Genomic DNA, 22,873 nt, shown 5'->3' with positions numbered 1-22,873 from the left:
TATGGGAGAGCGGACGGGATCCCGAGTTCTCCAGTAGGTATGGTCGTATGTGCTTAACAAGCAACAGTGATTGCATCATATTACAAGCAGGCTGACGATGTGTCGTGACCTTTGGCAGTCCCACCCACTCCTTCTCACGACGTCACTGTCCTGTACAAATACATTTGTCGAGGCTCCATGCCCACGGCTCGCCTAGTCTATTTGATGACCGGTTCTAAATAGGTATCATACAAACCCCGCGCGTCCGCTCACCCCATCGTCTTTTCACCGCCTAGGCATACCCCGTCCCCTGCCGCGAAGCGCCCTCTGCGCCGCTCCCTGCGGCAGCGCCTGTCCGGGGGCCTGGGGCTTCTGGCTCTCCTCATTACGGATCGTCTCGTCGACGCCTAGGATCAGGCAACTCGCCTCGGTGGCGGCCTGGATGGCGTTAATCTTGACGAGTGCGGGCTCCCACACGAAGCGCTCCATCATGTCGGCGACGCCCTCGTTGTTAAAGTCAACACCGGCCCAGGTCTTGCCCTTGCGGTGCTCAACGCGGAGCTTGTTGAGAATATCGGTGGCGTCAAAGCCGGCGTTCTCGCAGAGCTGGCGCGGGATCACCTCGAGCGCCTTGGCGAAGCTCTTGATGATGGCCTGCTGCTTGTGGGAGACGTCGCGGTCGGCGAAGCGGTGGAGGTACGCGGAGACCTCCATCTCGGTGGCACCTCCGCCGCCGACAATGGTGTGGTTCTTGATGGCGCGCTTGACGATCATAATGGCGTCGTGCAGGGAGCGTTCCACTTCAGCAATGAACTGCTCAGCACCACCGCGCAGCACGAGCGTGCACGTCTTGGCCTCGGGGCAGTCTTCGAAGAAGTTGAAGCGCTCGCCACCAATCTGTCTCTCGTCGAAGCTGCCGCAGGTACCCAGATGCTCGTGCAGAATGTCAGAGCAGGTAGACTGGGTGACGGCGCCGGTAGCCTGGACAACGCGCTCCATATCCTCGGCGGCAACACGGCCAGCGCAGAAGATGTCGCGGTCGGCAAAGTACTGTGTCGCAAGATCGCCGATGGGGAGCTTGCTGAGGACGACCTTTGCGCCAGTGGCGTGGATGGCTTCAAGCTTCTTGTAGATGATCTGCCACTCGGCGTCGACAATGGCCTGGTACTCGGACACCTGTTCAACGCGCACCTCAGCGTTGTCCTTCTCGGCCTTGAGCTCGAGCTCGACGTTGAGGCACACAATCTTGGGCTTCTCGAACGCCTTGGGCTGCTGCTCAAAACCGGCATAGGAGAAGGTCTTCTTGAAGGCGACACCGTTGACAAATAGGGAATCAGTCAGGGATCCACCGGGAATCTTCTTAATGCCAATGAGGCGCTCGTTGAGGTCGTCTTGGTCCAGAGACAGCACGGCATCGACAACCACTTCGTCTCGTCAGTTCTGTTCTGTCAACGGGACCACACACCAACTTACTCTTGGTGAAGAAAGTAGTGTTCCTCTTAATCAGCTTGCTGGTCATAGCGGTGCCGGCCAGCTTGCTGAGCGTTTCCCTTCGGTTGCCCTCGTTCGTATCAACCGCAATCTCCTTGATCTTGTTGACGGCCATGGACGCTGCCCTCCGCAGGCCCTTGATGATAATCTGTGAGCTGACACCCTGCTCTACATGCTCCTTGGTCTCCTTCAGGATCTCGCCGGCCAGGACGACGACAGATGTGGTGCCGTCACCGACTTCGGCATCTTGCGATCGTGCAATGTCGACGAGGATTCGGGCTGCAGGGTGAACAATGTCGAGGAGCTATGAGCCCGTCAGTGCTTGTACCATGTGAAACATATACGGCGGATTGCACACCTTCATGACGGTGGCACCGTCATTGGTGATGGTTTGCCTGCCATTCTCGTCGACCATCAACAGGTCACCGCCGTAAGGACCGAGTGTCGACTTGATAGTGGCCTGAACGGCCAAGCAGGCGTTGATGTTGGAGACAATCTGTCCCTTGCCCTGAGAGGTATCGGTTCCTGCCCCGAAAGAAAAATCATGGTCAGCCACGTCTTGTCTGGCATAGGCTTTTGGTTGCTTGCTTATTATGCTTGGGCAGTGGGGGTGGGGAGTAGGGGGGTGGAGGGGCGCTGTTTCTAGCAACCTTCTTTCAGGACCACGATGGTCGGGGTCATTCCGCCGAACGACATGATGAAAGCGAAACTGGAAGATTCGTAGGATTCGGGGGTCTCGTTTCGTCCGTTTCGTCGTCGTCTTGGCCGTATTCGTCGTAGGGTGCGGGAGTCGAATTTCGGACCGTGGGGAGTGATGAAGCTTCTGGAGCTCCAAAAAATTGTTGCAGCCTTTCGCGACTCGACGCACAGACCATGTGGAGGATTATGTAAGGAGGGGTCTGTCACCGCCTGTTTTACCAGGGCGCTCCATGGCATTCCACGATCCAATCTTCAACCTGCCGCATTTTGATCTTGCAGAGAACAGCAAAGCCTATTGTCCCGTATACGCCTACATTGAGAAACAGCCTGGTCGATTTCCCCGTCCAAGAAGCACAGCCAAGAAGCATAGCCAAGAAGCACAGATGTTGATCTTCAAGATGGCCCTCGTCGAAAGCATGAGATGTCTGGAACACAACCATAAGCGCCTTGTGTAGCAGCCTCGCCTGCGGTTGTGCTCCAATGGTTGTTTGGCGTTGCAGTCAGCTGCAGTGCAGCATGCAGGTCTGCAGAAACCCAACAAGCCACACTAAGGAGCCGTGGATCACCCTGCTGTACAGCCCTGCCCCGCGGCTGCCTGGCAGGTTCCTCATGAGTGCAGTCAAGACTCGTGATCTCTACGTCGTCTCACTAGAGTCTATCAAATGCCCGGACTTTCGTCGCTCCTACAGCCATGTCGAGCACGCTGTATCTCGAGAGCCCCAAGGGGAGCCAATTCCGACTCCTCAAGCTCATGCCTGGCCAGTGGGATGATGAACTCGTCGCCACTCTCTACATGGCCTCCGAGCACCATCGCTTCACTGCACTGTCTTACACGTGGGGAACGAGCAGGCGATCACAAAACATCATGGTCAATAACGAAGTTCAGTACATCACCTTTAATCTTGACCACGCCCTCCGCACGTTACGATCACAGATTGGCAGCGTCGTCATCTGGGTCGACTCTCTCTGCATCGATCAGACCAATGTTGAAGAGAAGACACATCAGGTCACTTTGATGCACGACCTGTTCTACTGGGCGGAAGATGTGCATGCCTATCTGGGCGATTCTTTGGATCGCAGCCACCCACGGTACAACCAGCATTTCAAGCAGCTGGGAGCACATTCGCATGTGCATCTCAACGGTGACGCAGGCGACGATGAGATGATTCAACAGGTCCTATTCAAAGATTGGCCAGCTGCAACGAAATTAAGTTCCATGACAGGTCATCGACTCAACCTATACGCATTCTGCCTTCTCGCAGCTCTTTCGCAAGCATCTTGGCTGCAGCGCATCATCGACACTCAGATATTGTATAGCAAGTCTGAGACGTCCAACACGAGTAGACCTCTGGAAAATGCAAAATTGAAAGCTCTATTCGAACACTTGCGTGCTTTCGCAATATCGCCGTGGTGGGACCGCATGTGGATTGTGCAAGAAGCTGGGGTTGCGCGAGTACTTCGTTTGACATATGGAAAGATCACAATACCTTTCAAGGCCCTCGAACAGGCTAGGTCTCGTCTCGAGAAGATAGCGCTTCCTTCACACTCGCGCCAAGAGAACATGAAGGTCATGTCCTTGCTCGCCACAAAGATCAACACCCTCAGTAAGCTTCGAGACGTCCGCTTAACCCGCATTGAAAATCTAGTCCACGGCACGATGCGCTCGCCACTCCAGGGACGGTACGACTATCTTGCTCTTTCCATGGGAAGTGCTCTACTTTGGCTTTTGAGAATGTTCCGCAACAGGCGATCATCGGAGCCAAGAGACAAAGTCATCGCGCTGCTGCAGCTGCGTCAAGACCTGGGAAGCTTTCTCAATGACAGCATCAGCCCAGACTACGCATGCACTATCCACCACTTATTTACTCATGTTGCCTTCACAATCATGAAAACGACTGGTATCTTTTGGGTTACCACAGGCGACCTTCTGTCAAAGTCCCGACACGATATTCCTTCGTGGGTTCCGGATTGGTCCAACGACACGACAGCCTATGACCCTCACCACTTGAGTTGGAAACTGCCGATACTTTTCAGCGCTGGTGAGGCAGCCTACCTGACCGACGAGAAAAACAAGACCACAACTCAAGAGCACTGTCGTCTTCTGTTGCAGAATACTCGATATGCCCCCGTCCTGAGCAAGCCCTGGCGCTTGGCTGTGGCCTGGGTCCGTAAATATGATTGGGTAGTTCGCATTGGCGACACAGTGGACATTGACGATGGCCAAGCATTGACAACCAGCTTCGTTTCGAAGTTGCAGCGCCAGCGGAGCGGCCTCCTTGACGGGTTTAAACCTCAAGTAGCTCTGCTCACGGAAGGCGAGTTCATCGACACAATCACGGGATGTTTTGATGCTCTCATTCCCAAGCTGTGCAATAAATCAGCCGCGCTGATGGAAATGCTTAGGCATTTCGCCGATGGCTTCCTGGACACCCAAAGATCTGATCGAAGCTTTGACACCGAAAGGCCGCTACTAGATGACTTGGGCCGGGTTCTCTGCTCTGGCGTTTTCAAAGACCCCACCGGTTTCGACGGTATGTACAGCTCCTGGTATCGAATCCTTCCCGAAAGCCGCCAAGAGTTCATCGTTTCTTGCGTTGCCCTGCAAATTCTTGGCTGGAGATTCGTCGAGCCCTCAGTGGAGATGACTGCGTCTTCTAGGAAGGCCGCAGGAGTCCGCTCTGGGCAGAAAGAGTTGTTCGATTTTGTGTTCGCTAGAGAAGAGGGCTGCCCCAGGACTGAGGCCATGCACCTTATTTTCTGGCCGGTTTGGGATACATTCTCTCTAGAAGCGGCATCAGACATAAAGGACTGGGGAAACGACATGATTCACGATGAGAACCCCATACATATTTTCAAACTCCCGCCTGGTGAAGACGCCCCGCCCGACGCAGAAATGGCCCACGCTAGGCTCGTCGTTCGTGAGGTTATGGCATCCATGTCCTCGATATGTCGGCCCATCATGACGCGCCGAGGCTTCTTCGGGCTTGCCCCCTTGAACGTCAAGGGTGGCAAAGATCACATCTTCGCCATTCCCGGTGCCACTATGCCGGCGGTTATGAGGTGCGACATGCACAAAGACCCCCAAAGCATCGTCCAATCTACCATGCAAAACAGCCAGATGACCGAGAAAATGGGCATGGAGATGATTGGAACATGCTATCTTGACGGCGTCATGGACAGAAAGACACGATATACATTTATGCGGTCAACTCGCCTCTGCATACTTTGAAAGTTCCTTGAGGAGCAACGTTCAATCCATGGATCTGTCTACACTGCAGAGGTCGCAATTGTTGGTGGTTCGCAGACAAGCAAGCAAGTAATTTGATGAGATGTAATATATTACGATATGATGGCTTCACATAACCCTGATACCAACTTTGAGGCCACGCTCCCGTGATGCTAACTCCAGCCTCAACCATTGAACGCCGTGATATCGCGTGTCGTCCTGTTCCCTTAAAAAGCCGTTCCGCGGCTCTATAACCCAGCCTTCAAGCCTTCAACCACCTCCTTCAACATCCTCAAGCCGTAGAATTTGGCCACGTTTCCGTACACTGCAACTTTCTTCAATATGTCTTCACGGCTCACGCTCTCCACCCACGCGCCGCTGCAGACGCAGTGCTCCATGAACTCGTTCAGCCTCAGCGCGCGGCACTTTTCACACTGCACGTCCTGGCTCGCCCACTCGACGGCGAACCCCTCGACCTGCGCGATGAGCCTCTCCTCGATGGTGTTGCGGTCATACTCGGCCTCGCAGAACCCGCACCGCCAAGGCTTGTGCGTTTGCCCCTGGTCGGGCAGCAGGTCGGCGTCGCGACAGAAATCCATGTCACGCGCCATGGTGCACACGTCGCAGCTGAGCTGCGGCATCTTGAGGCTGGCGCTCGGGTTCTGGAACGTCGCGCCCTTGGAGAACTCGCGGACGTCAAACATGGCGAGGAGCTCCTTGCGCAGCAGGCGCGCCTCCAGCGTGATATTGCGGTCCAGGCTGAGGACTTGCATAAGAGACTTGACGAGCTCGAGAAGCGGGCCTGAGCGTGCACCGGCGCCGTCCGCATAGGCGGCGAGATGGGATCCAGGGAGAATAGGGAAGGAATAGTCGCCCGCGAGTTCGGGGTGGAGGAGCTCGCGCTTCTGAACAGCGAGAAGATTCGAGATGGTCTTCTTAAGGGGTTTCTCGAAGCTCTTGCCGAGAAGAAGGGCACTCTCGTCGTTCGGATCTTTGCGGGAGGGTGGCAGCTGCGTAAGACGTTGGGTGGAGAAGTCCTCAATGTCAAAGGCCCGTTTGTTGCGGTGCATGAGGTTGATGAACTCGATGACCCATTCTTGGAAAGTGGGCTGAAGACGCTCGGGAAGGAATGTAGACATTTGCCAGTGCATGATCGTCTCCAGATTCTGGTTGTCCGCCTCGACGACCTCCTGGCACGCCTTGCCTCCGTAGTTGAACTCATCATACCAGACAAGATAGTCCCAGTACTCCTTGATCTCGAGATCAATGAAGTGGAACAGGGGCTTGCTCTTTATTGACTTGATGACGTAGTTGCTGTAGGCGTACGCGGTTCCAACTTCGGCTTTCGTGGTCTGCAAAAGCAAACGATTCGAGTTGGCAAAGATGACTTGGCTACCGACCTTGCGGAAATCGCCCATAAGCTGCTGGAAGGCTTTGCGCGACATCATTTGCACGTAGTAGTGCAGTGCGCGGTCGTAGAGGAAGGAATCAGGACTCTCAACCCAACGCACAAGATGCTGCACCATGACATCGGCCATGGTGTTGCCCTTGCAGGCCTCTACCCACCACGCCTTGACCATTTCTCGCAGAACCAGTACACCTGCGTTGGCAAACGCATTATCAAACGAGATGACCTCATCAGCGTTTGCTCCAGCGTCCGCCGCAGGGTTGAAAGACACAGAGTCCGCACCCTCGAGATCATTAATCAAAGAGGAGGTCAGAATCGTATTAATGGCCAAATTGCGAACCTCAAGATCGATACAGACAGAAGCGAAAGTGCCGGGTTTGTTGACGTTTGGCATCGAAACTGTTTCGAGGGGACCCGTGACATCGTCTTTTTCGTAACCAGCATGATCCGGACGTGGGCTGGCGGACCACCAGAGTACGACATTGTTGTTTTGAAGTCGCCTGGCGTAGGCGATGTCGATCAAGAACCGTGGATCGTCCCTCTCCAGGTTGCAAAGAGGAACATCGCCGTATCTCGCGAGAGACATGAGATGCATAACCCATGATCCCAGACCAAGGTAGTGGCCTACAAGCCTTCTGGCTGCAACAGTCTGCCAACCGAGGGGCGGCAGCGAGCTGTCGGTCGTGTCGTACTTCAAAGGGAGGACGGGGAATTCACTGAGGACGGGTACTTCCGAGATCAAATGGTTCCGTTGTGATGATTGAATGACGAGCATTAGCGGTTTGACCTCATCCTTACGCAGCTTCTTGACAATGTCGCCGAGTTCAAGGTGAAGTTTCCTCCGTGTCGTGACTTGAGTGATCTTGAAATTGACCTTCTCCTGGTACGTGAAGCACTCCTGCCAGTTAGTGCCTTCCGCTTCTTGGTCGCGCTGCTTGAGCGCATCTGCGTATATCCTGGAAACATTTGGTAGCTCTTGTCCCGAGTCTCTACTCTTGTTCAGGATGACGATGTGTGCTTGGCTGTTGGTTGTGGAGAAGAGACCGAATATTTGGCGTTCGCCTGCGGAGATCTGGGAAATGTAAAGATACGCTAGGGGAGAGGTTTCTAGATACGGCTTGGGTTTCAGAGGTCGCATCAAACCGACAAGATCGAAGCCCTCGTCAAGACCTTTGCCAAGAACCCCATCCTTGGTTTCATCAACAGTACATATGTTGCCAAGCTGAAGTACAGCACGGATGTTGAGGGGCAAATTCTTCTCGTAGACACCTTCCACACTGGGGTGGTTGAACAGTGTGGAGAAGCTGTCAGCCTCGTTGAAGTACACGTCCTCGGGCACCGTCAGCTTGAAGAGGTGTGTTGATGAGTGGCCGTTGGGAAGGGTATGGTTGACCTGTTCCACTTCACACCCGGCAATATCGACATCAGGCATGTCATTGCTCTTCAAATTGAGGAACACCACGCGTGGCACCTTGATCTTGACTGTGTGAATCTTGGCATGAATGAGAACGTAGGCGTTCACGACACCCGGTGTCTCCGTCGTTTTCAAGTGTAACAAGTGCCAGTTATTGGTGAATGTGTTGTGAGCTTGATGCATGAACGTTGTCTGGATGTTGCTCTGCATATTGTTGCGTCTGTCGCCAAATAGTTTGCGTCGTTGAATGCGTGCTTGCCTCTGGATCTTCCATTTCTGCTTCTGATACTCGAGGAAAGCAGGGTAGTCCTCTGAAGGCGAAGGCATAGTCTTGGGTAACGCAGCGAAAGGATCTAGTGACTCTGTCGGTTCGGGAGACTTTCTTTTCTGCGACGTTGCTGCAGACTGCGATGCTGCAACGAGGGACGTTACAGTCTTGGGCTTGAGCAGCTTCGTGCCGAAATCTTCCATATCTTCTGCACCACGGCCATTCAGATTTGTGATGTCTTCAAGGGGTCCCTTGGTGAACATATCTGTCATCTTCTTCTGCTTCATCTTGTCGTCCTTGATGTTAATCCTGCGCTGAAGCCAGTCGGGGTGAGGCACTCGAGGCACTGGGTTCCGGACTTTCTGCAGTGCGGCAGGAATGGTGATGAGCTTTTGAATGACGGAGCCCAGACGCTCGAGATAGTAGTCCCAGTCGAGAAGAGCCCGAGGATCAGTGTCAGCGGGCTCTTCTTTGAGCCACTTCTTGAGATACGCCCGTTTCGTCTGCTCCTCCGCAGAAAAGATTGCTACAGGCACGGCTCGTTCTGTGACAGGTGCATTCTTTGGTCTTGCGCAGATGATGAATTTGCAGTTCAGACCCTTGTCTTTGACCATTTGCTCACCCAGGAAGTCGGCTAAGCGCTTGGCCGTTGTGATGGATGTTGATTTCTGCGAGCCATACTCCTCCAATGTTTTGGACATGCTTCGATTCTCCGAAATCAGCTCCATCAGCTCCTCGTCCTCGAGTGATGCGCCCTTGCTGTGAAGGATGTCAAGCCAGCGGTTAGCCACCTTTGCAACGGCCGTGTAACACTCGGCCAGCGTTGTGCCTTCCAAGAAGAATTTGAAGATTTGTTGCTGAAAGATCTTGATGAGCTTCAGCTCACCTCGGCGCTTGACTTCGAAACCCTTGAGCTCTGCGAGACTTCCATCGTCGTTGAAGACAGCATAACGTTTCTTCAAGTTCTTGTCCTCTTCCTTTGAAGTCGGCAAGACCATAGCCTTGTATGGACCGTCGACTTCGAAAAAGATGGAGTTGTCGCTGTGCGTCTCATACTTGAACGTCTTCTCGTCAACCAGGGTTTGGTACTGGTGATTCGTGAACTTGGCATGGACAAGATGGTTCAACATGACACAGGGGTACGAGACAGTGACCTTCTTTCCGCCTTTCATCTTGAACGAGAAGTTCTCCGGGAACGTGGCAGGCAACATGCACCAGATACCGTCCGTATCCAGCTCTAATGGACGGCCAAGACGCTCGACAAGGCCACGAGCAAGCTGAATAATCGTGGCGCCGGTCAAGCATGTGACACCAGCCATCTCGAGCGAGTACCATCGCGAACCCTTTCGCATAACGTAGCCGTAGAAGGAATTAAGAATGACCTTGTGGGCCAATTGTAGCGAATCGAATAAGATGATCATCTTCTTCGCTGCTTCAACCTCGGTGGAGCTTGCTCCGGATGACTTGAGGGCCTCTGTTTTCCCCTTCCAGACTTTCGCCTTTCCTTTGTAGTCGTAACGACGGTCACGAAAGTCGCGCACCGTGTTGATGTAGAACGGATTCTCTCGCTGGCAGATGATGGCTTCCTTGGTTATAATGGTGGAGTCGTGAATCTTATGATAGATCTTCTGCGAGTACATTTGCAGACGTTTCCTGATGAGAGCCGTTTGTTCGTCTTGTGATAAGTCTTGGAACGGTCGCATGGGCGAGTTGGGATATTTCCCAGGGAACTTTTCACTTTCCAGCGCATTTCGGATCATGTTGTACTCGTCTCTCTTCGCAGGAATGTACTCTCCTCGCCACGACCATGGCAGACGTCGATCGCAGGTCTTGCCCGGTCTGTTGAAGTCGCAAGCCGCACAGTCGGATTCTTGGACCATGGAGTCGGGCTGCAGTCGATTGGTCGTCATGATGTTGGGATACATGGAAGCAACGTCCAAGTGGTAGATGAGGGGTCGCTCCATGCGATTTGGTGTCTCCTTGAGAGCCTGTAGTCGTGCAGCTACCTGTGCCTTGACCTCCTCGTAGTTCTCGACATCAGCCATGGACTTTTTCTCCTCAACCTCAATGGTGAACCGTAGCGCTGAATCAAGGTCATGGAGCAGCTCGTCCACTGCTGTCGGGTCCACGGCAAAATTGACTGGTATGTCGGCCCGAAACACACCAGCTTCTATACTCTCGACGTGACCACCAACATAAGTTTCGGAATCGAGCAAGTGGCCATCCCAGAAGGCTTCTTTTGGCGCCATGTGCTTGTTAGGAAGCACGATTTTCCTCTCATACGCCTGCACCATCAGCAGCATCTCGCAAAGTGTGCCGGTACCTTTCCTCAGCGTATCATCGCCGCCCAGCGGCAGAATTGTGCAGAGGGAGAAGACGAAGGGGTGGACGTATTTCATATACAGGTAGTAGGTTGCAACAGCATCGGAAACGGAATACTCTGCCAGGGTTTGTGGTCGTTCAGCGGCATAGGGCGTCATGAGTTCGGGGTCGAGCTCGTCTGGGTCGTATCCGAGCTTCGCGACTGTGACAGCTTTCAGACCTCGCGATCCTTGTGGTAGGTATGAATCACGATTGACCCAGTGGAAACAGTCCATATGCACGCCATAGCTGCACTGGTACTGATCCTCACTGTTCTTCTTCCAGCCAATCTCCTGGTACATGTCGATGCCGTGGAAGCTGGCTCTCGTTTCCACAAAGGGCCAATCGAAAAAGTCACCGTTGTACGTTGCAATGACAGTTGGTCTGGCCTCCTTGATGTGCTCAAAGAATCTCTCGATGACATTCTTCTCGTCCTTCTCGTTGAAAATCATGAATGCACCTGGGTACTCGGGTTTTGGCGTGTATTCGAAATCTGAAATGTCTTCAGAGACAATTTCGCGATTGGTAATCAGGAAACCCTGGCCGTCGATCATGTACGATATCATCATGATCTGGTCCGTGGCGGCGTCAGGGAATTTCAGGGGCAATTTCGACGTCTCGATATCGTAGGCCATGACCACGGGGTCGGCCATGGCCAGTCGCTCCTCGTTGCATATGATGGATGTGATGCCGTGTTTCGAGTCCACGAAGTACCATTTTCCCACTCGTATATCTGTTGTTCGTTAGCATCTCCTTGGTTGTCAAGCCATTGCCGAATTCCATACTCAAATCAATCATTACTCGTACATGGTACGGCACATCGTACTCTCGGATATCGACTATAAAGTCGCTCGCATCGGCAAAAGAAGCATTCGCTCGTCTATCATCTTCTCGTGAATCGTCAAAAAGGTCAATGTCGCCGTTCGCCCTGTCAAAATGTTAGCATTCCAGACCCTCGAAGAGCAGTTGCAGGGGGGGAGGGGGAGGGGGGGCCTACGTGGCAACCTCTGCATACGCCTCCATCACATCCACGTTCTTCTTATTCTTCGCCGCAATAGGCATAATGTCCCTGCGTGCCGCCAGCAAGTCGTTGACGTTGAGGAAGCGCAGCTCCAAGAACGGCCGTCGGTAGCCCAGCAAGTGGTTCGGCACCTTCAGGTCCTCCTTCTCGACCCTCTTGATCGTCTTGACGCAGCCGTCGCCGGGCACGCGCTTGAGCCACTCCTCGACCTCGCTCTCGCGGCCCTTTTTGACGGCGACGAGGAAGTAGGGCTCGTACTCGACCGTCGCCTTGAACGTCGCGCCGTCGTCCTCCATGAAGTAGCAGTCGAGCGCGGCGCGGCCGCCGGGGTTCCGGTCGTCCTCGACGGCCGTGGGCTGCACGTTGACGAGCCAGCCCTCGCGCCGCCGGCCGCCGCCCTCGTGGCGCGCGAAGCCCATGGCCTCGTCGATCGTGTTGCTCAGGCGGGTGCGCTCCCAGCGCTCGTCGGCGGAGGTGGCCTCGGCGCGGGAGGAGGCCTCGAAGGTTCGGGGTTTCGTGGAGCGACCGCCGTGGAAGGCGACTTTGCCGCCGCGGCGGTAGCCCTTTTGCGGGCGCCGCAGAGATGTGTTCGGCATTTTTTTCTCGCTGTGAGGGAGGGGTGTAGGCTTCGAGGTTGGAGGGGAAGACAGAGAAGAGGAGGGAGAGGGAGGGGCGAAACGAAAAGGAGAGGAAGGCTCGGGCTGTCGTGCACTCAGGGTATCATGGGAAAAAGGAGTGCAAGACAACAGACAAGTGAATGGAGTGATCGGGGTTCGAGGTCGTCACTCAGTAGGGAGACTGGCCTTTCGGAATACAATCTCGCACCGTTGCAGGGCGTTGTTTCGAGGGGGATGTAGTCTTGGATCCAGGGTGTGTGCAGTGTGTGCTAAAGTGGAATTGCAAATCGCGGGTCAGTCCCTCAGCAACGGTACGCGTCGAGTCGCGCTTCGACGCGACACACTAGACAGACACAGCCAACGCGCGCCGCACGGGGCAAATCAATTAACAAGGGCCCTGCATACAGTCGATTGACGCACAGACCACCTAGATTTTCAGAAACGCAGGACGTCATCTCATCAGCCCATCATCGACATTTCGAGCCATGCACCGGACCTGGAATTGACGCCATCACGACATCAACCCTGACCGCTTCCACCATGTCGTCAGATCAAAATCATACAGGGACCCGCCAGGAGGCCAAGAAGGGCTGGCTCTGGAGCCGCGGTGCCCCTGCGAACGAGCCGGCAGAAACCTCAGCACTAGCACCCTCCTCGTCACCAGAGACGGCGATAGATCCCAGGTTAGATCTCAGTCGCGCGCCTCCCAAGGAGCTTCCCAAGCTCGTCAACGCCAAGCTCGACCCTGCCGACTTTAAGACCAACTTTCCCCCGCAGCAGGGTGAGGGCCCCACCGTCGGTGATGCGATGAAAACTATCAAGCCCGAGGACTTCCTTGCCGTGAGCCAGGCGCCATGCGCGCGAGATGGATACATCGCAGGCATTGTCTCCGGCGGACTTGTTGGTGGTATCAAGTTCGTCATGAAGGGTCAGCACCCTCCCCGCAGTCCCGTTCCATCGCGGTCTTTTACAAGAGGTAAACTCACACAATACAGCTCCCATCCCAAAGGTCGCCAATTGGGCCGTCGGCAGCACCCTCGCCGGCGCAGCTGCATCGTATGAGTACTGTCAGTGGAAGCGTAGGCAGGAGAGGGTCCGCATGAGGCGGACAGTCGAAGTGTACCATGAGGCCATGGCCGACAAGCACAAGAAGGAAGCTGAAGCACGTAGGGAGGCACGGGACGAGGCTGCAAGGGCGAAGCAGGCGGCAGCAGAGGCGGCAAGGCAGGATCCTTGGTATAAATTCTGGTAGAGCTTCTTCTCGCTTGTAACAATTGTGTCAAAGAATACGTTACAGCCATGGAAGCCAACGTGCAGTCGTGATGTTATCATGTCGAGTGCCCGATTCCCTATCTCGCCATGCCAGACTTCTTTCGAAGACAGTGTGTGAATCATCGTGAGAACCCTAAGACTATTCCTCGCTCCAGTGCCCATGACGCCATACCCCGTTCCACGAAATGCCATCTCGATATGAAAGTCAAGGCTGCCTAAATCCAGTTCTGGTGCCTTGTATCGAGTTTGAAACGCCTGCCACCATCATAAAGTCGTGATATGCGAGCCATCTCGTCAGACGGTCGACTCGGCCAGAGCAGTGGCGCCAGTTTCTGTCTCCATAAAACGGACGCGCCGCGCTACAGCTGACGCTGATGCTGCCTTGTTTTTCATGACTGCAGCCGGGAGGCCGGCCGCACTGCCGCGACGGCGCTGGCTGCGCTTGTTTCTCGCCTCACTCTCTTCCCTTTTCCTGTATTCGGCCAACTGCTGCTTCCGCTTCGCAATCCTAGCGCGTGTTTGGGCAGCCGTGGGCTTGAAGCCGATGCCGTTGACGCCAACGCCATCGTCTTCCGAGTCGTCGGGGTCGTAGACGGTGATCTCGTCCTCGTGCCAAGTCAAGGCTGCTCGAACGGGATCGACGATCGTGGGCATCTCATCTTCGCTGTCGCTGATTTCGGTCTTCCTCCTGGCGGGTTCCTTCTTCGTCGTCCTCCTCCTCGGGGGCGGGGTACCGACGCGTCTCGGCTGACGGGACTTGGAGTCCTGCAGGCGGTTGATTGAAGGATAGGATCTGTGGAGCTGATCGGCGGTGGAGGAAAGATCGGAGTCGGGTGCAATTGCATCCTTGATTGTGACGGCCTTGAGGGCAAGCTGCGGCTGTGGACCGACATGGGACACCGTGGAGCTTCGCTGTGGGCTGGGAGATACGGCCCGCTCACAGTTGTCGGTCGCTGAATCGTGCATTTCGACATCGGGAAGTTTTTGTCGCTTGCGCGTTGTCGGGCTGCCATCATCTTCATCATTGTCGGGTTCGTCAGAACCTGCAAGCAGGGACCGGAAGGCTACAGGTTGGCCTGGGAGCTGCATCTGCAGCAGCTGCTGCTGGGGAATTACCCCGCCCCCACCCTGGTCGTCGATGTTGAGTCCCTTGAATTGGCGGGCAAACCTGGTCCGCGGACTCTCGCAACCGGGATCTTCACTGCTGGGAGGAGGGAGCCGAAAGGAAAACTGCGCCGTCGTGTAAGCCGGTGCAATACTGTTGTCGTCTTCGCCTCGTTTGCGCTTTGGGGTCGCCTGTTTGTGCTGAGGCGGGGCGGGCCCGGTCGGCGGCGGCTGGGTGGTGAGAGCCATTTCATTAGGCATTTATGTGTGCGTGGAGATTGATTGAACGACCCGGTGTCAGCAGATGTGTCGTGATGATATTCCAGCGCAGCTGCAGGCATAAGGATGGAGGAAATATGCGATTAGGGAATTAAAGGGCACCGCCTGGTCTCTCGATGGTGAGGTTGAATGAAGCCAGCTTCGTGTCGTCCTGTTGGGCTGTGCTGTGCTGGCCAATGTACGATGGATAGTATGGAAGAAGAAGAAGTGCCGAACGTTACGTTCAAACACTCGAATATGGCCAAGATCCGAGATCTTTCTGGGTCTTTATGAGTACAGCCCGGCGTAAGGCAACGCCAGAAGGTGCTTGCACTCAGTGAACAGGGAAAGACGCGTGTTGGGAGGGGATTAAGCGCACTTCGCAATGCGACAGTCAGAGGAAGGTTCCCGGGCCTCGTGACCGCCCGCCCTCCAAAACGGCCCAAGGGAAGGAAGTGCTGGCAAGGTTGAAAGGAAGGAAGGCGCAACCAAGCAAAGGCCGCGTAGTGAGACGCAACTGACTAAGCGGTGCTTCTACGGCCCCTTCGTCTTCAGCGTCGTCAATGCAAGATCCATCCCTCTACTAAGTGCAGATGCAAATGCGAGCACGCAAGATGAAGCACACTTGGTCCGCCTCGATCGCCAGCCTTGCTCCAGGCTTCAGAGCTAGGAAGCCTTCTCGTCGAGTCATTTCAAAATTGTAGCTATGTCGTCATGCTCCCTCCTTCACAGCTGCATCTGGGCGCCTGCAGGAGGTTTGCCCAACCACTGTTCGACAAGGGGTCACCGGTGCGACTCGGCCTTTGTCAGGTGCGTGCCTCTGCAGCACGTCCTGGGCGCCGGGACACGTCGCTCGCAGGGGAAAACAGGGTGAATCGTCATTTTCATCAATTAGGGCGTTCTGGTGAGGCTAAGAGCTGCTAATCAAGTTCGGCACATTGTTTACTCGCTCCAGCCACGGTACACAATTCGTGCGCCGTAGACGTCGCCCTTCTTCAGCACTGTTTGCGACCTCCACTCGTCAACGTTGATGGCATTGACGTAACGACTCGGCTCAACGCAGAAGCCGCTGCGCTTGCCTCGCGCCGGCAGCCCGCCAACGGCCGGCACGTCAATGTATTTGCCTGTGTAGAACTGGAACGCGGGCTCCGTGCTGGCCACTTCGAGATGTACCTTGCTCTCTGGGTGGTACGCCTGCACGAGCGTTGTCAGCGGGCTGTTGCGTGTGTCCAGGGGGACTGCGCCGGCCGCTTCGTTGACGACGAAGCAGTCGTCAATATCGGGCTCTTCAGCACCCAGTGTGAAGGCCTTGCCCCCGGTGATCCCCTTGCCGAAAGCCGCGGGACCGCCTGTAGGAATGCCGCCGTCATCGACGGGGAGGTACTTGTCGGTCGCAAGCGTGATCTCGGTGCCCTCGATTGTCGGTCCGCCCGTCAGGTTGAAGTAGGAGTGGTTTGTCAGGTTGATGGCAGTCTCGTCAGCGCCGCCGACAAGCTTGGTCTCGTAGTCGATTCCCAGGACGTTGACCTCTTTGCCGTTCTGCTTCTGCACACCTGCAGTGTAGGTGATAACGGTCTCGACCGAGCCCGGGTATCCCTCGTCGCCATCCTCGCTGAGCAGAGAGAACTGCACGCTCTCGCCACCCTCGAGGCCGTCAACGCCGGGAATGGAGCGCACGCCGACGGGCTTGGGACCGTTCCACTCCCGCTTGCCCCAGCCCTTGTTGCCGCCGTGGAGGTGGTTGACGCCGTTGTTGGCGGCCAGGGTGTAGGACTTGCCGCCGTTGAGGGAGTCAATCTTGGCGTTCTTGACGCGGTTGGCGATGCGGCCGATGGTCTCGCCGAAGAAAGGCGAGTTGTGCTGCTCGTACAGCTCCTTGGTGGGGAAGCCCTGGACAATGTTGATGCCCTTGACTTGGAATGACTGGATGATGGCGCCGAGGGCCAGGAACTCGAAAGGTGCGTCAGTCATGTTGTCGATTCGCGTTCTATGCCCTGCGGTGAATAGATAGGAGGTGGGAACAGGAAGAGTTGATCAAGTTGGAATCAAAACGATGGCAACAGGGCAGCAGGGCAGCATGCGGCCCTTATGTGCATCATGACGGCGGTGGCCGATTGTCCCAGTTTGGCGGGATTCAGGGCTCTCGCCACCCGGTTTACTTGGTTGCAAACCCGCTCGAATCTCCTTGGATCCCCATACTTCCCCCTTCTGCCCCTCACACCTACCTAACTACCTGAGCAACGCATATTCAGGCTGATTCCACGCACCCACAAACCTTGCTGGTGCGGAACGCGAGGAGGGGCGAAATGTCGGCGGTGCGGGGCATGGCGGGGTAATTGGAGACACAGAAACACAGAATACTCAGGCTGGAGGCAATGAGGATCGAGACAGGCGACACAGCACCAGCCCACATCCGGCAATGCGCGACTTTGACTGGTGCGGGTACTTGAACCGTGGCCGGTCCTTCTTTTCGGCGCGCCGATGACACCTTGGTAGCGGCTCCGAGGGGCCGTCGTGTATCGTGCCAGTTGTGCAATCACTGAGCGATACTCCCCGACAGAGGGCCGGTGGATGCGCACGCAGAGAGAGCGGAATTCATGATGGGGCATCGAGAAACATGTGTGATGGAGTCTTGAACGGAGAACAACTGCATCACATGACTGACACACTTGGACAGTCACAATGACCGGCCGGTCTCTGCGATCTCCTCATCGTCACTATTCGACCAAACAATTTGCCAACGCATCTCCCGCCGACCGTTTTGCTCGACCTCATCGTCCGATCTGGTCCCCAGTATGAGGGTGGCGCCAACACGGGAGCTGTGCGACGCGGGACCTGGCACTACGAGCTCTCGACCGAAATGAATGGGCGCAGCTCATCACGGGGCTTGCTCTACCTGCCAGCACAGCATCGTGTCACTTCTTTCGGCCTGCCATTCAGCCCGTTGAGGAAAAGTTTAAACGCCTCCTCTGTCGCTTACCCCTACGAAGAAGCAACGCCTTTGGCCACGGTCCGAGTGGCTTGACCATTCGAGCCCTGGCGGCAGCCCAGCTGAGGAAGCTTGACTAAAAGCTTGTCCAGCCCTACACCCCCCTGGCTCGAGAAACTTGCCGCCGTTCAGGGGTGCTGGCGGCAGATTTATGCTTACTTGGACCCCGGATCGTCTGGCTCAATTGGGGGACTTTGTTGGGACAATGCGATGGCAACATCGAACCGAATCATTTTGCAAGAGATGCCAAAGTGTTTTCCATGTGTTACATCAGTGCGAATCTCAACGAAGCTCGACAGGTCCTGATGCCACGAGATTCTTGCCTGACATTCAACGGTGACCGCATTACACCTCGTCTATCTGGAGGGTGAAAGATGAAGAAAAAGCACAAATCAGGGGCTCAGGTGGCACAAATATTGATCACAGCTCCCACACCAGGAGCGCGGTCGTTCAGCTAGTCGCGACGTCTAGACCCTGCATCAGTTGCCATGCCTGGGCCGGGTCCTCCTTATCCCGGCTTCCCCCACACCCAGCTCAGCACCACGCGACCGACTACCTTCAGATTGTCTGGCAGTGTCTCTGCTGTTTGTCTAGGCGAGGCGTTCTTGACGGTGAGGCTTTTCGCAATCAAATCGTGGAAGGATAAACCTGTCGCGGCCTGGGGCGAGAGAAGCGAGATGTCTATATATTGTCCGTCGCACCTGTGTCGGGTGTTACTATTCCGCAGCTCTCCATCATTATCTGCCAACTCCCTTCACTCTACTCTTGTATCTTCCTAAACCTTCTGCAAATCGCGTCTTGATCCAAGCAAAGATATACAGAATGCTCCCCCTGCTCACCCTCCCTGCCCTTGTGGCCGTCGCGGCTGCCACGACCCCTTTCCGTACCCACAAGACCACTGTTCCCTTCAACAGCACCATACCTGCAGCCCTCTTTTCCCTCGCTCGTCGACAGTGCGACGTTGCCTGCGGCGAAGGGGCATGCCTCGAGACTGGCCAGACATGTTGCGATGAGGCCATAGGCTCATACTGTGAGGCCGGCTACGTGTGCAACCCTGACGGGTGCTGCCCCGAGGGCGATATCTGCGACGGACCAGCCGAGACGTGTATTGACGAGACGGAGGCTCTCTGCGGTGTTTGTGAGTCTTAATTTTTCTCTATCTTTTTGACTCCAAACTCCGATATTTGGTGCGCTGTGCTTTCGGCAGCCCCTTTCCCTTGACCTGGCCGACCCCCTACTTTCTGCTCCGTCTCGCCCTCATTGCTGGCTTGTTCATTCCCACCCTTCAAGGAAGCCCAGTCGACTAACTCAGCTGCTTGAAAAAGTCTGCATCCCCGGTGATGCCCAATGCTGCAACGGCGATGCGGGTCAGTTCTGCGAAGCGGGCAGCCTCTGCGTGGATACCGGCTGTGAGCCCGTTGACGGCGGCCCAGTTGACCCTGTTGACCCTGTCGGCCCTGTCGACCCTACCGATCCAACAGGCCCTACCGACCCTACTGGTCCCGTCGACCCTACCGATCCTACTGGTCCCGTCGACCCTACCGATCCTACTGGTCCCGTGGATCCTGCTAATCCCACCGACCCTACGGATCCTACCGATCCTGTGAACCCTACCGACCCGACCCCGACGCCCGGCACCGGAAACGGCAGCGGTGGAAACAACAATGGCGGCAACAACGGTGGCAGCAATGGAGGCAATGGTAACGATGGAAACAACGGAAATAATGGCAACAACGGCAACAACGGTAATAACGGCGCCAATGGCAGCAACGGTGCCAATGGTGCCAATGGTAGCAACGGCAGCAACGGTAATGGCAACGGCAACGGCAACGGCAACGGCTCAAGCGCAGGTCATGTTAGCAGCCCACAGGCGGCGCTTCTCCTGCTTGTTTGCGGAGCCTTGCTGCTTCTGTAGGATGACTGCGGACTCCGTTCGTTGTAAGCATGTTTTGAATTTTATCGTGGGTATAATCGGTCAATTCTTCAGCTTGGGGAGTTGCGTTCAGGTATTCACGCAGAGGAACGGGCTCGGCATAAGTGGATATCAAATTTGTAAATAGATCAACTGGAAGAGAGTCATCACAACATGCGCCTGAAATCCCGAATGAGGGTATATGTGACCAAATGCATCAAGAATCAGGCATGCCGAGTCAGTTTCAGCATGAGATCATGATACAATTAGCAGCAGTCAATGCCATGTGGGACAAAAAAATAACATGCCACATCGTTCGCCGCCGGTGACAAAAAGCAAAGCTGACAAACATCACTCGCTGTCATCGCTTCCCGACTCGTCATCGTCATCGAGGAACGCCAAGTCTGCCTGCGCCCCTGACCGTCCCCGCGCTTTCGACGACACGCCAAAGTCTTCGTCATCCTCCTCACTGCCATCGTTTCCACCCTCCTCGCCCGCTCCGCTGCCCTCGTCGCTGGCGTCTTTCATCGCCACCTTGGCCTTGCTCCTCGAGGCCCGTCCTCCGACACCCCAGGCGGCATCCATCTCCTTCACCGCCTCCAGGTCTGCCTCGAGCTCCCGCCTCTCCTTGATTTCTCGCGCCCTCGCCTCCGAGAACCGCCCATCCATGCCCGCATGCCGCAGCATCCCGCGCAGGTGCTTGATCTTGGCCTTCGGGTCGCCGCCGCACCCACGCAGCTCGACGCCCCAGATCTTGCGGATCCCGCACTTGACGAGCTGTGATTGCAGCTTCTTGACCTCTGCCTCGTCCGGGTCATCGGAGGCGGCGGCCCCGCTCTTGCGCGGCGCGCGGGGCTTGGCGGGCGCCGCATCTCTGGACTTGGCGCCGCGTTTCGGTTTGGGAGGCTCGTCGAGGACGTCGGAGAGCTCACTAGACTCGGCATCCTCGGCGTCAGGTTTTGACTTGACAGCTAGGTCGTCTCCTTCGTCCTTGCCAGAGGGTGGCTTTGCGGGCTGCTTCTTGGGTTTCACGGGTGTCGCTTCCTTGCCCGGCGCCGCCTTCTTCGGCTGCGTCTTGGACTTTGCTCTCGGTTTTGGCTTTGGCTTGGGCGATGCATCCATCACGTCCGAGAGTTCGCTGTCTTCGTCGGGGGGCGCATCCGAGAGCGCACTAGATTCGTCTGCTGATGCCTCTTCATCCTCGTCGTCAGACACGGTCTTTCTCTTCTTGGCGGGCTTCTTCGGCGCCGGGCCAGCCTTGCGCTTCTTTGTGGGTCTGGCCTCTTTTTCGCTGTCGTCTTGACTCAAGTCGTCCGAGTCATCGCCGCCGTCGGAACCAAAGTCGCCCTCTGGGTCGTCGCTCTCCGGCTCGCTGTCGAGAACCTTGTGTGGCTTGCGAGCGCGTTTCGCTTTCGGTGGCGACCCATCTTCCTCGTCAGACGCAGCCGTCTTGCGCGCCTTGGAGCGCGCCACCGGCTTCTTCTTCTTGGGAGGTTCCTCGTCGTCGTCGTCCGCGGCGTCCTTGACAGGCTTCGGCGCCGGGGTCGGGTTGGTCTTTTGCTTGGCAGGAGAGCTTTCTTGCTGCTGCGACGCAGTGTCGAGCGACTCCTGTTTGGTTCTGATCAGCATACTACCGCCAATACGACAGATGATACACAGCGGGGGGACGAACAGCTATTTCCTTGATGAGGGCTCTGCTGCGAGACTTCCACTCCGGCTCCGAGAAGAAGCCCTCCTCGAGATGGAGCTTCTCCTCGGTGAACTTGCGAATGTAATTGACGGTGAGGTTGTCGCGATTGATGCCAGACACCTCGCGGACGGCGTCCCGGATGGCGGCCTCGATCTCTTGCTTGGACAATGCCATGGCGAGCAGACAGGGCTAGATGCGGAGCCTGGATGATAGTGTGACAATTTTCCTCACGATAAAGGGGCAATCATAAAATACACCAAAGTCGGTACTGATTTGCGAGGGGTACACATGCAGGACAGGTGCGGTTGCCGTCGCGTGAGAACGCGTCGCGATGATCACGATCTGCAATAGGGATCTGGGGGAGGGAGCTTGGACGCTGGAGTGGTAGCCGCAGGTGTTGGTGCCCCGCCGCCGCATTAGGCTGGAGGTGGATGTAGACTGGAGTCCTGCGTTCTGGTCCAAGCTCCCAAGCTCTGTCTCTTGTGCGCTCCTCGGTCAGCTGAATATCACTGACTCGGTGAGAGAGCGCACATCGATCACTCAACATTCGACCTGCTCTTGAAAGGTTCATTCGGGCCGTATCTCGGCGGCTTCACGAATACGGCCGCACAAGAAAAAGCATCACCAGAAAAAGCCCTCGCCCCTTGTGTAGCTATATATCGCAGGCTACCAAAAAAAATATGCAGGCACCGACCTGCGTCATGCCAGAGCCCTCGGGAGGACGCGGCTTGGGCAGCCGGGCATGCGCGGTCGGGCCCACGCTGCAGGAGGCTTTCGTCCGGGTCAGAACAGGGGAAAAGCACCAGGCGGAGGGGTGTGGCCGGACGATTGGACCCGAGGCCGTCGCAACAGCCTGCCGCGTCGGGTTACTTGTGTAATTCCCTCGTCTCTCAGCAGTGCGCTCCGTACATCGAGTCGATGCTTGACCGCTGGACGATGACCGGATGATAACGCCCGCTGCTGGGGTTGGACGAGGTTTCTGTTACGAGAACTTGGCACGTTTGGCTGTGAGGGCTGCCAGGAGTCCGGAACTTGTCCTGTTGGCCCGGGGTTCAGAGGATTGGGCCTTGCGAGATTCTTAGCTGGTACCTGCTTGGTTGACTGTTGAGAATATCCGCGGCTGCACTCAAGAGACAGTGCCTACGAACAGCCCGGACGTACATG

The 22,873-nt window shown here is 55.9% G+C and overlaps 8 protein-coding genes across 8 annotated transcripts; 3 read left to right on the top strand and 5 right to left on the bottom strand.

Annotated features, from left to right (window-relative positions):
* Positions 1-264: 264 nt before the first annotated feature.
* CCT7 (T-complex protein 1 subunit eta) lies at positions 265-2,166 on the bottom strand (the record flags this gene model as incomplete). Its single annotated transcript, XM_028635143.1, has 4 exons — positions 265-1,403; positions 1,453-1,774; positions 1,829-1,995; positions 2,121-2,166. 4 exons carry the CDS (start codon positions 2,164-2,166, stop codon positions 265-267), a joined length of 1,674 nt encoding a protein of 557 aa, XP_028492314.1.
* A 694-nt stretch (positions 2,167-2,860) lies between these two features.
* Positions 2,861-5,398, top strand: D7B24_000894 (uncharacterized protein; the record flags this gene model as incomplete). Its single annotated transcript, XM_028635142.1, has 1 exon — positions 2,861-5,398. One exon carries the CDS (start codon positions 2,861-2,863, stop codon positions 5,396-5,398), a length of 2,538 nt encoding a protein of 845 aa, XP_028492313.1.
* Positions 5,399-5,643: 245 nt separating this feature from the next.
* POL2 (DNA polymerase epsilon catalytic subunit) lies at positions 5,644-12,463 on the bottom strand (the record flags this gene model as incomplete). Its single annotated transcript, XM_028635141.1, has 3 exons — positions 5,644-11,579; positions 11,632-11,774; positions 11,844-12,463. 3 exons carry the CDS (start codon positions 12,461-12,463, stop codon positions 5,644-5,646), a joined length of 6,699 nt encoding a protein of 2,232 aa, XP_028492312.1.
* Positions 12,464-13,024: 561 nt separating this feature from the next.
* Positions 13,025-13,736, top strand: D7B24_000892 (uncharacterized protein; the record flags this gene model as incomplete). The annotated part of the gene is made up of 2 exons (XM_028635140.1): positions 13,025-13,412; positions 13,480-13,736. 2 exons carry the CDS (start codon positions 13,025-13,027, stop codon positions 13,734-13,736), a joined length of 645 nt encoding a protein of 214 aa, XP_028492311.1.
* Positions 13,737-14,050: 314 nt separating this feature from the next.
* D7B24_000891 (uncharacterized protein) lies at positions 14,051-15,121 on the bottom strand (the record flags this gene model as incomplete). The annotated part of the gene is made up of 1 exon (XM_028635139.1): positions 14,051-15,121. One exon carries the CDS (start codon positions 15,119-15,121, stop codon positions 14,051-14,053), a length of 1,071 nt encoding a protein of 356 aa, XP_028492310.1.
* A 939-nt stretch (positions 15,122-16,060) lies between these two features.
* On the bottom strand, positions 16,061-17,089 carry D7B24_000890 (uncharacterized protein; the record flags this gene model as incomplete). Its single annotated transcript, XM_028635138.1, has 1 exon — positions 16,061-17,089. One exon carries the CDS (start codon positions 17,087-17,089, stop codon positions 16,061-16,063), a length of 1,029 nt encoding a protein of 342 aa, XP_028492309.1.
* Positions 17,090-18,929: 1,840 nt separating this feature from the next.
* D7B24_000889 (uncharacterized protein) lies at positions 18,930-20,022 on the top strand (the record flags this gene model as incomplete). Its single annotated transcript, XM_028635137.1, has 2 exons — positions 18,930-19,245; positions 19,433-20,022. 2 exons carry the CDS (start codon positions 18,930-18,932, stop codon positions 20,020-20,022), a joined length of 906 nt encoding a protein of 301 aa, XP_028492308.1.
* A 348-nt stretch (positions 20,023-20,370) lies between these two features.
* On the bottom strand, positions 20,371-21,883 carry D7B24_000888 (uncharacterized protein; the record flags this gene model as incomplete). The annotated part of the gene is made up of 2 exons (XM_028635136.1): positions 20,371-21,627; positions 21,692-21,883. The coding sequence occupies 2 exons, from the start codon at positions 21,881-21,883 to the stop codon at positions 20,371-20,373; spliced, it is 1,449 nt and encodes a 482-aa protein (XP_028492307.1).
* Between the last annotated feature and the right edge of the window lie 990 nt (positions 21,884-22,873).

The sequence above is a fragment of the Verticillium nonalfalfae genome, assembly GCF_003724135.2.
Source record: "Verticillium nonalfalfae strain VnAa140/NRRL 66861 chromosome Unknown scaffold_114, whole genome shotgun sequence".
Classification (NCBI taxonomy): Eukaryota; Fungi; Ascomycota; class Sordariomycetes; order Glomerellales; family Plectosphaerellaceae; genus Verticillium; species Verticillium nonalfalfae.
This window is presented reverse-complemented; position numbering and strand designations above follow the sequence as displayed.